General features: G+C 35.8%; 2 protein-coding genes across 2 annotated transcripts; both read right to left on the reverse strand.

Moving 5' to 3' along the window:
* Positions 1-3,694: 3,694 nt before the first annotated feature.
* On the reverse strand, positions 3,695-11,164 carry HELRODRAFT_174575 (hypothetical protein; the record flags this gene model as incomplete). Its single annotated transcript, XM_009022023.1, has 9 exons — positions 3,695-3,764; positions 4,101-4,190; positions 4,777-5,157; positions 6,239-6,336; positions 8,555-8,716; positions 8,836-8,931; positions 9,292-9,448; positions 9,800-9,904; positions 10,971-11,164. 9 exons carry the CDS (start codon positions 11,162-11,164, stop codon positions 3,695-3,697), a joined length of 1,353 nt encoding a protein of 450 aa, XP_009020271.1.
* Positions 11,165-11,645: 481 nt separating this feature from the next.
* On the reverse strand, positions 11,646-15,410 carry HELRODRAFT_174576 (hypothetical protein; the record flags this gene model as incomplete). Its single annotated transcript, XM_009022024.1, has 6 exons — positions 11,646-13,554; positions 13,647-13,673; positions 13,755-13,952; positions 14,199-14,314; positions 14,465-14,576; positions 14,830-15,410. 6 exons carry the CDS (start codon positions 15,408-15,410, stop codon positions 11,646-11,648), a joined length of 2,943 nt encoding a protein of 980 aa, XP_009020272.1.
* Positions 15,411-15,651: the final 241 nt, after the last annotated feature.

The following is a 15,651-nucleotide window of genomic DNA, read 5'->3' on the forward strand; positions in this document are numbered from 1 at the left end:
TTATAAACTTATGTTTACGTACTGGAGAGTTTCCGGCTATGTTAAAGCATGCTACAATTTCTCCTCTTTTGAAAAAGGAAAAATTAGACAATTCTGATCTTAATAATTATAGACCGGTTTCAAATCTGTCGTTCTTGTCAAAATTAATTGAAAGATTAGTTTCTAAGAAGCTTATGAAACACTTAGATAAAAACAATTTGTTACCGGTATATCAGTCAGGCTATAGACGACATCATTCTACCGAAACTGCTTTGTTGCATGTGTTATCTAAGTTGCATGAAAATATAAACAACAGTAAACCATCTCTTCTTGGATTCTTAGATATGAGTTCGGCATTTGACTGTGTTGACCATTGCATTCTTCTGAAACGTCTTAATCATAGATTTGGAATAACTGGCTCTGTCGAACAATGGTTTCGGTCGTACTTAACAAACAGAACTCAGCAGGTAATCTACAAGAATAAGACCTCTTCGGTTCAAACGATAAGATTTGGTGTTCCACAGGGCTCGGTTCTTGGACCGATCTTGTTTATTCTTTACGCCTCTGAAATTATTGAGGCGATCGGATTACATGGTTTGGAGTGCCATGCATTTGCAGATGATATTTAGCTATTCGCCACAGAATCCTATAGCAACTTTCATCTTGCAGTTGATCGTTTTGTTAAATGTTTGGTCGAGATCGAGAAATGGATGGCAAATAATCGTCTTAAGCTCAATCAAAGTAAGACGCAAATTTTTCTGGTTGGAACTTGGCAACAGCTGTCTAGAATTAAAATTAATTCAGTTATCATTGAGGGCTCAAATATAAACTTCATTCCCAAAGCTACAAACTTGGGTGTCATTTTTGATTCTAGACTGGCAATGACTGAACATATCAAGTTTTTATCTGGTACTGCAACCCTACAACTGCGAAAATTAAAAATAATCCGCAAAAGCTTAACCAAAGATGTTATTCAAAGTTTAGTGCATTTGTTTATTCATTCTAGACTGGATTACAGCAACAGCCTATTTTATGGTTTGCCTGAAAAATCGTTATCTGTGCTTCAGTCAATTCAGAATCGGGCAGCTAAGATCATAGTTGGTGCGAAAAAGTTTGACCATGTCACCCCGATATTCAGAGAACTGCACTGGTTGATGGTCAAAAAAAGAATTTTGTTAAAAATATCAACAATCATGTTCAAATGTATGAAGGGAATGGCGCCAGTTTATTTGAAAGAAATGCATGCACCGAAACAACTGTCTTTTAAAAATGTCTGCTTAAGGTCTGATGATAGCAACTTGTTATGTGTGCCCCAAACCAACTTGAAAATGGCTGAGAGAAGTTTTTCAGTATGTGGACCAGCCGTTTGGAATAGTCTACCAAGTCATCTAAGACAGCCCGAACTGACAGAAAAATTGTTCAAGAAATTATTGAAATCATTTTTGTTTTCATTATAAGATTTGGTTTATCGTAGCAATTCAAATGTTTTTTTTAGACAGTGCTTTTGAGAAACATTTTGTTTGTAATTAGCGCTATACAAATTTTCGAATAATAATAATAATAATAATACCCACACATACATACACATACATACACATAGACGTACACACACACACATACATACATACACACACAGGTACCGCATGCCGAAGAATACCGACCAGAGAGTACCGACGAGATAACGAGCGGTATACAAATACGTCCCTGGTATCTTTAATGAACCACGTAATAGATAGCGTCGACATAACGTTGGAAAAAAAGAAGCAAATTCTGAAGCGATTTTCCAGACATCATAAACACCTCTATGATCAACATTTTGGAGGATTGGTGTAATTTTTGGGGTAAATTTTAGTGGTAAATTAATAGAATTATGGTGAAATTGATGTATACTACTCATTTAGTAAATCTGCTGGTATGGTCTAGTGCTAATTCGAGGCAAAATTAGATCGTATTTTGGGGCGAATGTGGATGTAACAATACAAATCCGGTGAATTCTTTAACAAGATTTGAGATAAAAGAATGGTAAATTTAGTTATAATAGCGGCAAATCAGTAAAGGTCTTTGTAAATTTTATTGCAAGCTTCAACTCTACCGGTAAGAAGTTGGGTGAACTTAGGAAACAGAAAATGTAAATTTACTCGTGAGCATGACGGCAGAAGGCTCAAACTAATCTTACTGGTAAAAATAAAAAGCCTCGTTGAAATTTTGGCAATACACGCTAGCATGTGTTTTGGTAGATTGTCTGGTAGATTCTGGTAGATAAAGTACTAACCATCTCAGGCCATTCGTTCGTTCTTGCTAGTTTTAGTATTATTTTAACTTCATTGTTGTATTCTAAATGAGAACACTTACGTTAATTTCGTTCATTTAATTTTTTATTTGGAAAATATGTGAAATACTCAAACACACAAACACGCACACAAACACACACACACACACGCACACACACAAACATATATGTATATATATATATATATATATATATATATATATATATATAGTATTGTATAAATTCCACTGATTTGTTGGCATTAATCAATTTAAAGTTTGTCTTTCAATTTTCCTTACTAGAATTTTCTGGAAATTGTTTAATTTGTTGAAAATTAATATTGGTAGTACTATTATAAAAAGTATTATTATCATCATTAATATTATTATTATTGTTTTTATCGTTTTTATCACTGCTATTTTATTAATATTATTATTATTGTTGTTTTTACTCTAGCACGTTCTATTTCCTTCACTTCTCTTTAAATTAATGCCTGGAATTTTCGATCAGATCTCCATTTTTTGTTGATATAACGCAATGATAATAAAAAAAATAAATAAATAGATAATAACAACAATAATTATGCGACAGCATGTTTAGTTCGAGTTATGCTACTTCTTCGATGACTTACCATTGCTTAAATTAAAGGGATTGTGACTTGTGATTGGTTACTCCTATGTAGGATGACATGCGATTGGTTGAATAAAGACTCAGATTGGTTGAATAAAGACTCAGAGCCTTAAGTTAGTAGAGGAAAAATGTAACACCAAAACAGTTTTAATTTTGTTGGTAATCTGATTTCACTGATTTCAAAATAAAAAAAAAACATCCTCACTAACTCGTTACAAACCACTTAATTCAATCAAACAAAACAAAAAAGCATGAATGATTCGGAGACCAAAAAAATAAAATTAATTCTTGTGAGCTCGGCAACCGTACAACTCAAAATAGCTTCTCAATGATAACACAACGAGAATAAATTAGAATAATAATAAAAAAAAATTGTCAATAGGAAAAAATGTATCAATGTTAATGAAACAAACAGTCCAACAGAAAAGAAATGTCATACAGTAGTAAATAAAAATTACAACAAATTCTCTCTAGAAACTTCTGATTTTGTTGTTGATGTCGGCTGTCAAACAGAAAAAATGTCATATAATAAATAAAAATTACAACAAATTCCCTCTAGAAACTTCTGATGTTGTTGTTGATGTCGGCTGATGTCGTTGTTGATGTCTGCTGTTGTTGTTGTTGATGTCTGCTGTTGATGTTGTGTGAATGAATGAATGAATATTTGCAAAATACTTACAAAAAAATTTAATTATAAAATACTTAAATAGTATTCAAATGCTCGGATTTATTCATTCATCAGTTCATTCATTCCATTCATTCATTCATTCATTCATTCATTCATACATACAAAAATGATTCTTACGAAATGATAGATCACAGCCCGTGTTGGTGACGAAGGTCATTTAGACTTCGGGCGAGGTCTTCCTCTGCGATGTTGTAATGTCTGTAAAAAATGTCAATAAAACCTCCTACTGATTAATTAGGGTCAATTAAACTATCACTAATTAATTAATTATCACTAGGCTGCTTGGAGTGAACAGCACGGACAAACATTGTGCATGAATGGATACGTGCTAAGTGACGCACCATAGGCAAGCATCTTTTGTTTGACGTATGATGGAATCGAGCCCGGTCAGTGCAAAGCAGCAGCAGGCCACCATAATCACTAGGCCAAGTGGCCAGATAAAGCTGTTTTTACAAAAGCGATGATTTGGCTCTAGCCAAATTAGCAAAAAAGATTTTCTAGTGTATTGATGAAATATCTTCATTCGATAATAACCTTCGCATACCGGCCATGATCCTCCACTTGTCCTTGATCTGACCGGCCGTTCTATTCGGGAGGATGCCCGAATCCGCTATCTCTTTCCACCTGTTTTTTTTTTATTCTTCAAAAAATTAAAATCGAACCGACGCAGAAACTGTAACATTATTACAATATTTTCATTCATTCATTCGTTTGTTCGTTCGTTCGTTCATTCATTTATCCATCCATCCATCCATTCATCCATCCATTCATCCATCCATCCATTCATTCATCCATTCATTCATCCATTCATTCATTCATCCATCCATTCATTCATTCATACCTCCCGATCCCATAGATATCAATCGCTTGAAGGAGATTTCGCTCTTCATCCTTCGTCCAGGGGACTTTGTATGGAGGCGCCCTCCCTGCAGCACGTTGTGGTAGAGCTGCTGCACCACGGGGGGCTACTAAATGAATTATTTATAATTATTATTACACACATACACACCACACACACCGCACACACACACACAACTTTCAAAAATAAATCGAACGCCTATACTTTGATCTAGATCATCAAGATCATTGAGACTAGCGGATCTTCGCTGTAAAAAATGGAAAAATGCCATTAAGAATGGAAACTAAGGAATTAATATCGGTTAATATTTTAAAAAATGTTGACATTGAAAAGAACAAATGTTTTATTAACTCTGGCAGGCCGTGGCTGGACAGGGGCAGGTTGGAAGGGGTGTGCTTGGGGCTGGAAAACATCCTCGTCGTCTTCCTCCCCGACGTGTCTTGGTTGTTGATGTTGTAGTGGTTGTTGTTGCCGTAATTGTTGTTGCTGTAATTGTTGTTGTGGTTGTTGTAGTTGTTGTAGTAGTTGTTGTTGATGTTGTTGTGGTTGTTGTTGTAGTTGTTGTTGTGGTTGTTGTTGTGGTTGTTGCTGTGGTTGTTGCTGTGGTTGTTGTTGTAGTTGTAGTAGTAGTAGTTGTTGTTGTTGCTGCTGTTGCTGTATTTGTTGTAGTTGTTGTTGTAGTTGTTGTTGTTGTAGCTGTTGTTGTTGTAGTTGTTGTTGTTGTTGCTGCTGCTGTTGTTGTATTTGTTGTTGTAGTAGTTGTTGTTGCTGTTGTTGCTGTAGTATTTGTTGTTGCTGCTGTTGTAGTTGTTGTTGTTGTGGTTGTTGTTGTTGAAGCTGTTGGGTGAGGTAGCCGAAGACGGATATGATCGTTCGAACATCCGAACTAAATTTAATTTAATAATATAAACGATAATAATAATATTTCATAATTTTATATTATTACTTTAAAATTATTGTTATTTAAATATTTTTATTTGAAATAAATTATTTAAAATTAATTTAAATAAATTTGTACTAACACGTTAAACACATTTGGGTCGTTGTTGTTATTTGCCATGACGCTGAAAAATTAATAATAATATTATTAATATTATTATTATTATTATTACTACTATTACTATTGCCATTACTATTCCTATTATTATTATATTATCATTATTATTATTATTATTATTATAATTATTATTAATATTATAATTATTATTATTATAATTATTATTATTATCATTCCTTGCTAAGACAACAACAATGACAGAGTTTGAAGAAAAGAAATGAGTGAAGCCGTCACAAGAACAATAAATGCAATGAAAACAATTAAAAAATTATTATTATTATTATTATCATTATTATTATTTATTATTATTATTATTGCTATTATTATTATTGCTATTATTCCTTGTTAATACAGCAAAAACGAGCAAGACATGAAAGCTCTAAATTTAAATGAAATGGATACAAATGATCGTCTAATTTGGCGCAAAAAGTTGATGGCAAAGAGAACAACGTCCTACCTCGGAAAACCAGGTCTCTGGACGCAAAACGAAGATTGATTGATTGATTGATTGAATACAGCAAAAACGACAGAGTTTGAAGAGATAAGCCGTCAGCAGAGCAATAAATCAATATAATAATTACATACCCTTCTAGCAGCAAGTTTCCATAGGAGAAAAGAGGCAGAACACGAAAACCTAACGTGAAATGAACTAGACGTGAAATGAACCAGTTTAAATAGTATCGTACAGCAGCACAACAACCCAGCAACAAGACAAGGATTTCTTACTGAATTAATTTTCTTTTCACACAATCTAACTTGCTAACCGGTTTGGATACGCTGAGTCCGATTATGATGAAAAAATTGGCACATGGTTTTTGGTAAGGAAATGTTTTTACATATTTTGTGTTAGCACACTAGTTGGTTTTTGTTCGAATTCACTGAAGGGATTGTCAAACAGATTTTAAACTGTTAGCTGACATTTTAAAACAGTCATATTATTTGTGTGTGAATCTTAATACTTGGAAAAAATAAATCATTAATAAACTTTACTAAATATATATAATGATATTTAATGTTTTATTTAACCCCCAAAAATGGATATTTTAAGATGGATGTTATACATATCTATGACTTTCGTTTTGAACTATTGCACTTAAATGAACCTTATGATTCATTTGTGTGAGCTTTATTTCAAATTTTGGTGGTTTATTTAATTAAAGTTTTATTTCAAAACGAACGATACTTGTTTTGATGAATTTTTTAAAATCTTCTAAACGGAATATATAAGTCATTATATTATTAATTGTTTATTTATTATTAAGTAATAATTAGTAAATTAATTAATTAATCAATCAATCAATCGACAATCATGACTTCAAACTTCAACAACAATGAAACTTTGAAAATTGTTAATATTATAATGAATGGATGAACAATTTTCAAAATAAAATAAAAATATTTTTATCACATATTTAGCATTTATTTACAAAAAAAAGACGAAAATTACATCAGAGATAATTATTTATTTATCATAAAAATCTCAGTCAACAAACGACTAACAAACAAAAAATGCTACGTGACGATTCCAATGTATTTACAACAAAGTACCACAATACACACCAATACAAAACAATACCAAACAACAATACAAAACAATACCGAAACAACAATACAAACCAATACCGAAACAACAATACAAACCAATACCGAAACAACAATACACACCAATACCACAACAACAATACAAAACAATACAGAAACAACAATACAAACCAATAGCGAAACAACAATGCAAACCAATACCGAAGCAACAATACAAATCAATACCGAAACAACAATACAAAGCAATACCGAAACACCAATATAAACCAATACCACAACAACAATACACACCAATACCACAACAACAATACAAAACAATACAGAAACAACAATACAAACCAATAGCGAAACAACAATACAAACCAATACCGAAACAACAATACAAATCAATACCGAAACAACAATACAAAGCAATACCGAAACAACAATATAAACCAATACCACAACAACAATACACACCAATACCACAACAACAATACAAAACAATACAGAAACAACAATACAAACCAATAGCGAAACAACAATACAAACCAATACCGAAACAACAATACAAATCAATACCGAAACAACAATACAAAGCAATACCGAAACAACAATATAAACCAATACCACAACAACAATACAAAGCAATACCACAACAACCCTAGTGATAAGTATGATTATAGAAAACAGTAGTCGTAGTAGCGTTAGAATAGTCTTTATGCTTGAATGTCTTGTTGTTCAGATCCAACATGAACGTTATCCAGGTATTCAAGAAGATGTGTAACATAACCTGGCATATCACACTTGCAACTGACCCTATCTTAATCTATGTTGTAGTGATATGTAAAAAAAGTTATAACAAGTAGCTATTAAGTAAAAATAATTATTAATACTTAATTAATCTTTCAAATACTACTATTACCACTAATATTACGACCGCCACTGCTACTACCACTACTACTGCAGTTGCTGCTACTGCTACTACCACTACTACTGCAGTTGCTGCTACTGCTACTACTAATACTACTGCTCGAATTGCAACAGTTTCTACTACTAAGGTATGTGGGCGCCGGGAAACTGTAACGGTGCTAAGACGCTCTGATGCAGTGACTGAATTCGGATGGGAATTATTAACTTTAATAATAAGAAGACGAAAATGAAGGATGAAAGTCCAATAAACAAACCATCTCCAGGACGTGCATCTTGCCGAAGGTGTAGGCGATTGTGTTCGGTGGAGTGCCAACTGGTAGCATGAAGGCGAATGAACATGCGAAACATATTGGCGCCATTAAGTATAAGGGGTTCATGTTCAATGAGTCGGCCTGTGATTGGTTGGTTGGTTGGATGGATGGTTAGATGGTTGGTTGGTTGGTTGGATGGTTAGATGGTTGGTCGATTGGTCAGTCAGATTTGAAAAAAACCACAATTTTCAACCACCATCAGCTTTCACCAAATATTTTATCTCGAATGACCACTTGAGCATAATTCTCGGTCCCATCAACAACACAAATGTACAAAAATTAGTTTCACCAATTTAATTTTAAAAACCAATTTAGCAACGATTGGGATGTAGATGGTGGCTGTGGCTACGTTGCTGGCGATTTCAGTGGTGAGGCAGGTAGCCAGGCAGAGCACCATAACCATGAAAAATGGTGGTAAGCTTTTTAGGTGGGTGAAACTTGAGGCGATCGCTTCGTCCAGTTTTGAGTCCTAGTGGTCAGTTTTACCGTCGTTAGAGGTCGTTAACACCATCAACCTAGTCACCATCATTATCATCGTTGCATCATCATTCGCATCCCCACAAATATCATAATCATCACTTTCATCACCATCATCATTATCATGATCACCCTGATAGATTTGGCGAGGGCGAAACCCCCGCCGAGGAGAAACAAAATATCCCAAGGCATCTTGGTGACGAAGGTCTTCCAATCAATGAGTGGCGGTACGGCGGTGCGAAATTTAAACGGTCGACCTTTTATTAAATTATTTTTTGCCCTTTCAAACAACCAATCAATCAGCCAATCATCCAATCAAGCAACCAACCAATCCACCAGCCAACCAACCAATCAACCAAGCAGCCAACCAATCAACTAACCAACTAACCAACCAACCAACTAACCAACCAACCAACCAACCAGCCAACCAACCAACCAACCTACCTACCAACCAATCTATCATCATTAACATTAAAATCATATTTAAGCATCATCAACGTCGTCGCCCTCAATTTAATCACCATCATCATATTCATCATCATCATCATTGTTATCAGCAACAACGACATCATCAGTGGCAACAGCAGCCGCAGCAGTAGCAGCAATAGCAGCAGCATCATGTTGACGACCTTTGTTCTTTTTGTATCTTTCGCAGAAACTTCTAGACGGAAAGATGAAGAGTAAGAATGCGATGAGAAGTGATGCCTGGGTATCGCTGATGTACCTTGGGTATTTGTGTATTTTTAGGTACTTGTATGTATGCGTGTACGTATGTTTGCATCCTTGTGTGCGTGTGTGTGTGTGTGTGTCCGCGCGCGTGTATGTGGTGTGTATGTGTGTGTGTGTCTAATAGTGCTTGCAGACTTGAGTTTTTGTGCTATTGTAATTCTAAAGTACCTAACTTCAATTATTTCTTTTTATGTACGTTCGTATGTTTGAATCGGATTGTATGTTCCTCTACTAGTGTTACTACTACTACTACTACAACAACTACTACTACTACTACAACTACTACTACTACTACAACTACTACAACTACTACTACTACTACTACTACTATAACTACTACTACTACTTTGGTTTAAAAAAAATTCCCCATCCATTGACGAATCCTGGCTCTCGAGATATCCACAGGAAGATGAGGATGATGAAGAGGGTGGATACACTCTTTTCAGCGTGCCTGCCGGATAGATGGATGAATGAATGAATGAATGAATGGATGGATGGATGGATGGATGGATGTATGGATGGATGGATGGATGGATGGATGGATGGATGGATAGATAGATGGATAGATGGATGGATGGATGGATGGATGGATGGATGGATGGATGGATGGATGGATGGATGGATGGATGGATGGATGGATGGATGGATGGATGGATGGATGGATGGATGGATGGATGGATGGATGAATGGATGGGTGGGTGGATAGATGAATAACTGAATGAATGAATGGATGAATGGATACACGGATAAAAGAATAGAATGATAGACTGATGAATTAAAAGAAGGACGAGTAACCAAATGATACGATACTATCATCCAATCGGAACTCAACCTGGTTAACCGCAATTATTTAAGAGATAAACTAAATTTACATTTTTAACTTCATGATGCTATTTTTATCTCTCATGGAAAAACTCGGACATACAAAAAAAACCGGATACACTAAAAAAAGATCATTTTTAATACTCACGACATGGGGCCTAGCTGGGCGTACTGCTCCTTTATGACCCCTTTGCCACCCATTATCTCCATGAAGGGCGCACCCCGGTTGATGCAAAATATACGGAGAAATTCACTGAGTTGATGAATGAATGGATAGACGGATAAAGGAATTGATGAATTGAGGGATGGATGGATGGATGGATGGATGGATGGATGGATGGATGAATGGATGAATGGATGGGTGGATGGATGGATGAATAGATGATAAAAACAAACCAACATCAACCCCAAAATAATAGCAACAACAACAACAACAGAACAACAGCAGCAGCAACCACAACAACATCTAACAATTTGCCCATATAGAAGTAAACCAGCCACATCCAAATGAAAATGAAGATGATGAGTGACATTGGGAAGGCGAGAAACAGCCATTTGGTAAATGTTAAGACATCTTCGCCCATCAAACTGATCATGATGATGATGGAGATTTTGATGATGATGGGGATGATGATAGTGGTTATACTGATAATGACTATGACGATGATGAAGACGACGAGTAAAATCCGACTTACTCCGCCACCTGAGCTTTCAGTATCAAATTAGGACTGGTGCCAATCAAAGAAGCCACACCCCCAACGTTGGCAGAGTAGGCAGCCCCACAGAGCAAACATTTTGATAGGCTGAGAAGAGGGGCATCTAGATCGTCGTCGTCGTCGTCTATCACTACACTGGTACCGCTAATGCTTTCTGCCTCTCTTTGTGACATTTTATGAATGTTGTCATTGTCTTTATGACGTCATCCTCGTCTACGTCATCATTTTGTTCATATTATTATTAATAATAATAAAATATTGACAACATCATCGTCATCATCATCAGAGAAGTAAGAACTTCTAACTAACTTCAATGCATCGGCTTCTATGTAGTCAAATATGCTTTAATGAAAGAAATGATATTATTATTATTTGTTTTTATTTATTTTTATTACAATTAGATTGAATTAAATAAAATAGTAAAATTTCTGAATACTAATTGGTAGCTACTCAGTGCTTGAACGAATTGAAACGTATAGATCAATGAAGAGGTAGGTGCTAAAGTGTTCCGACTGATGTTGAAACGGACATGAAAAAAATTATGAAAATGTTTTTGTTTCCAGCAAAAAAAAATTAATTAAACCAAAACTGTCAGAACAAAATATCTTTAAAATTGATACGAAATTTATTTTAATTGAAAAAATCAAATGATTCCTACATATCAGCACTCGTCCTTCTAGTATTAGCTTTCATCTTGCCAGCGTTATCATCATCAGTGTACTCATCATCATCGTTTTTGTTATCATCTTTTTCATCTTTCTTAGTTCGTTCCTTTATTTCTTTCTGAAAATTTTGTCGCTGGAGCCAGGCAATTTTTCTTCTTCCTCCATCGTTGTCGTTTATCATATTTTCAACATCATTTTGTGGTGGGATTACGAAATTCCCATCTTTATCCATGTTTTCGGTTATTTCGTGCTGATAGCGAGGACGCTGTCCCACTGTCCTTCCTGGCTCACTCCGAAAAGAAATTTTGAATAACTTTTTAAGAGAACCGTCGGTTGTTACAGACGATTTTCGGAGATAGTTTGAATCGAATAGACTGAATTTTGGGGGTTTTTTGGAAGATTGTTTGATGACCAAATCGTTTTTCACTGCATTCATAAGGTCACTTTGCGTGAGGTCGAAATAAACTTGATCACCTCTTCTTGATCGTTTTCGTTCCTCGTCGAATTTGCTAACTTGGAAAAGAGCCGGTTGAGTTTGGATGTCTTGAAGATTAGTGACCGAAGGCGTTTGCGATCTTTGTCGTTGCTGTAAGATGTGCTGTTGCATGTGAAGCTGCTGTTCCAGCTTCATTTGTCGCTCCTGTAGGGTTTTGCGAAATTTTTCGTCGTCTTTTTTGGTAAAAAGGTTTTTGATTTTCGTGGCGAAAGTTGGTTTTTTTGGTAGTTTTTGGCTTGTTTTGTTTAATTTTTCTGATCTGTTGGACGCTTTACTGTTCCTGCCTTTGTCGTCATTATTGTTGTTGTTGCTGTTGCTGCTGTTATTATTATTGTTGTTAATGTTGTTGTACATGACATCGTTGTTGTTGTTGTCGGTGCAGTTGTTTTTACAACCGTCACCTCTGACGTAACTCAAGACGTCATTAACGCTGTTGCACTGAGAACTTCTTTGCGTACATCGAGTTTCAATATGATCACAATGTTTATAACAACTACCAATACTACTACTTGCACTACTAAGGCTTACATTGCTACGTGTACTAACGCTCTCTGCTCCTATGTTACTGTAATTATTACCTTCTATACTATTTTTATCTCTCAGTTTTTGTTGGCAATCCAGATTAGTGAAAGATGTGGTGTTTGTTTCAGTTGAGGTTATGCCATTTTCAGGAATTTTTTTGCTGGTGTTATTATTCAAAAATTGTACCGGGTATCGTGTGTATTTTATGTTGTTGTTGTTGTTGCTGATGCTGTTGTTGTTTCTGCTGTTGTTTATGTTGATGTTGTTGTTGTTGTTGCTGCTGTTGTTTTTAGTTATGACGTTTTTGATGTCACTGAAAATTTTCTGAAAATTAAAAGAAAAGCAATTGCCAAACAAGCTATAATTTATGTCACGATCGTAATACGGGCAACTACAGCTCTTCATGTCATCGTTACTGCTGTAACTGCTCTTGATGACGCTGTCTTTGTAGTTAAACTCATTAATGCTATTTGTCATCATCATTGTATTAATGTCGTCACAATTAGCATTAGCGCTGTGATTGTGATCTACTGTTGATGTTTCAATGCAGCTTCTGTTAACGCTATTGTAGTTGCTATTTTTGTTAATGCTGTTGTTGTTGTTAATGTTGTCGTTAATGTTAATGTTGTTGTTGTTGATGTTGGTGTTGTTAATGTTGTTTTTGTTGCTGTTAATGTTGGTGTTGTTGTTAATGTTGTCGTTGTTGTTAATGTTGTTGTTAATGCTGTTGTTATTGTAATTCATGTTATTGCCCTTGTTTACTATGTTTTCAGATTTCACTTTCCTGGTGGAAGCATTATCTTCTGACGTCTGGCTGAAGTTCAGAGAACTTGCCCTCTTTCCTTTCTGGCGTATATCAGATGGTGGTAAAGAGACAGATCTGTCATGATTGCATGATTAATAGTGTAATGGTTAAGATGCCTGGCGATATTGCCGTAGTGGCCTGGTTCGAATATTCAAAGAGACTCCAACTTTATCACATTCGAGATCCTATAATGCCTGAGTATATGCGTGTTTAAATAACTTTGTGTGTGTGTGTGTGTGTTTGTTGTTTTTGATACTAATTCTAAACAGACGAACCTAGGCCTGCCATCCGGAAAAGGTTTTTGCACGGCAATTTTCAGTAGCTCTGTACCTATGTTTTGAAGTTTTTTCTTGCGACTATTTTTCAACTGGCCAATGAGAGCCGAGACAAGCGGGACCATCATCGTAGCCGTAGCTGTGTTGTTCATCCACATCGATAAGAACCAACTTGTCGCCATGAAACCGAATGCCACCCTGTAATGTCGTCGTTGTTGTTGGGGGTAGATTTGTTGATGATTGTTTGTTGGTGATTGTTTGTTGGTGGTGGTTTGTTGGTGGTGGTTTGTTGGTGATTGTTTGTTGGTGGTTGTGGTTTTGTTGGTGATTGTTTGTTGGTGGTTGTGGTTTTGTTGGTGATTGTTTGTTGGTGGTGGTTTTGTTGGTGATTTAAAAAAAGATTTTATTGTTTAAATTTTTTTTTCAAAAATAGATCCAAACGACCATCTCGCTGAGGTTCCAACGATGAGAAGAACTGCCATGGCCAGCCTCTTGTGAAGGTTGCATTTCTCAATTGCCACAGCTATTATCAGGCCACCATAAAACATCAGTGAGGAGTCCTGCCATTATTGGTTTATTTGTACGTTTGTTTGTTCGTTCGTTCTTTGGTTTGTTTTTGTCTGTTTGTTCGTTCGTTCGTTTATTATTTTGTTTGTTTGTTCACCTTACCGCCTGAGCTAACCAGACAATGGCGATGATACCATTCTAACCTTGATGTACTCCATTGCAAGTTCTTCGATCTTGACAACGGAGAGGAGAGGCATGAGGATGCACGGCAGGAGGCCAGCCACCGCCAGTGGTAGGGCTTCTGTCGTCCAGTAACTGCACATCCACAACACCACGTATGCACATCTGCCTTTCTGATTGGTTGGTTGGTTGGTTGGTTGGTTGGTTGATTGGTTGGCTGGTTGGTTGGAGAGTTGATTGATTGATTGGTTGTCACGCAAATGTATTTGACTGAAGTAATGGTAGTGTTGGTGTTAAAATTGGTATTAATGAGAAAGATAATTAGAACCGATAATGACGATGGCTTACATTCAGAAATAAAATTACCATTACGTAAATTATCCCAAACCTCCTGAACATACAATATCCAAAACTTACAATGTCTGGATAAAAAATTGGTATTGGTAGGTAGATGAGTGGAAAGAAGAATACCAGAATCATTTTACGGTACAGAAGTATCTCGAGCAGAACCGATCTAAAATATCCCATCGGTATTAAGCTCTGTCTCGGTTGACTCGTATTTGAGTGATTGGATTCCTTTGATACTGTTGTACTGGCTGTTCCAGGCGTAGTTTGTGTTGTTGTGGGGTTTAACCTTGTACGTAGTTGTTTGTTCTGTTTTTGTAGTTTTTCATTGTCTAATATGTGAGAAGCTGCCGCTAAAAATGACGGTGGATTCACTGTTGCTGATTGCGAATTCGGTTGTCGATTTGAAACTTCTTGGTCTCTTGATGAAGTTTGAGTTGCCATTGAGATGAATGAAGGGAACACATCGTGTGAGGCTGTCGATCGTCGTGATAGCTGTTGTTGTGGCTGTTGTAGCTGTTGTGGCTGTTGTGGTTGTTGTGGTTGTTGTTGAGCGTTTGGTTGGTCGGTTAAAGGACTTGTAGTTTTGTTAGCTGAAGTCTGCTTCTCATTCCATAGACCCATTTGGACTTAGGAATCTGACAATTCAATTGATCTCGAGGTAGATGGTGATGCTGTTATAGAAATTTTGTTGTTGTTGTAAGTTTTGCTGTTGTTGTTGTAGTTAATGTTGTCATCGCAGTATATTTTTTATATACGACTCGTTGTTCTGGTTTTATTTGTATATCATTGAAAAGTTGATTTCGTTGGTCTAAATTATTGTTGTTTGTGTTGATGCTTTGTTGTTTGTGTTGATGCTTTGTTG

Source organism: Helobdella robusta (genome assembly GCF_000326865.2).
Source record: "Helobdella robusta unplaced genomic scaffold HELROscaffold_30, whole genome shotgun sequence".
Lineage (NCBI taxonomy): Eukaryota > Metazoa > Annelida > Clitellata > Rhynchobdellida > Glossiphoniidae > Helobdella > Helobdella robusta.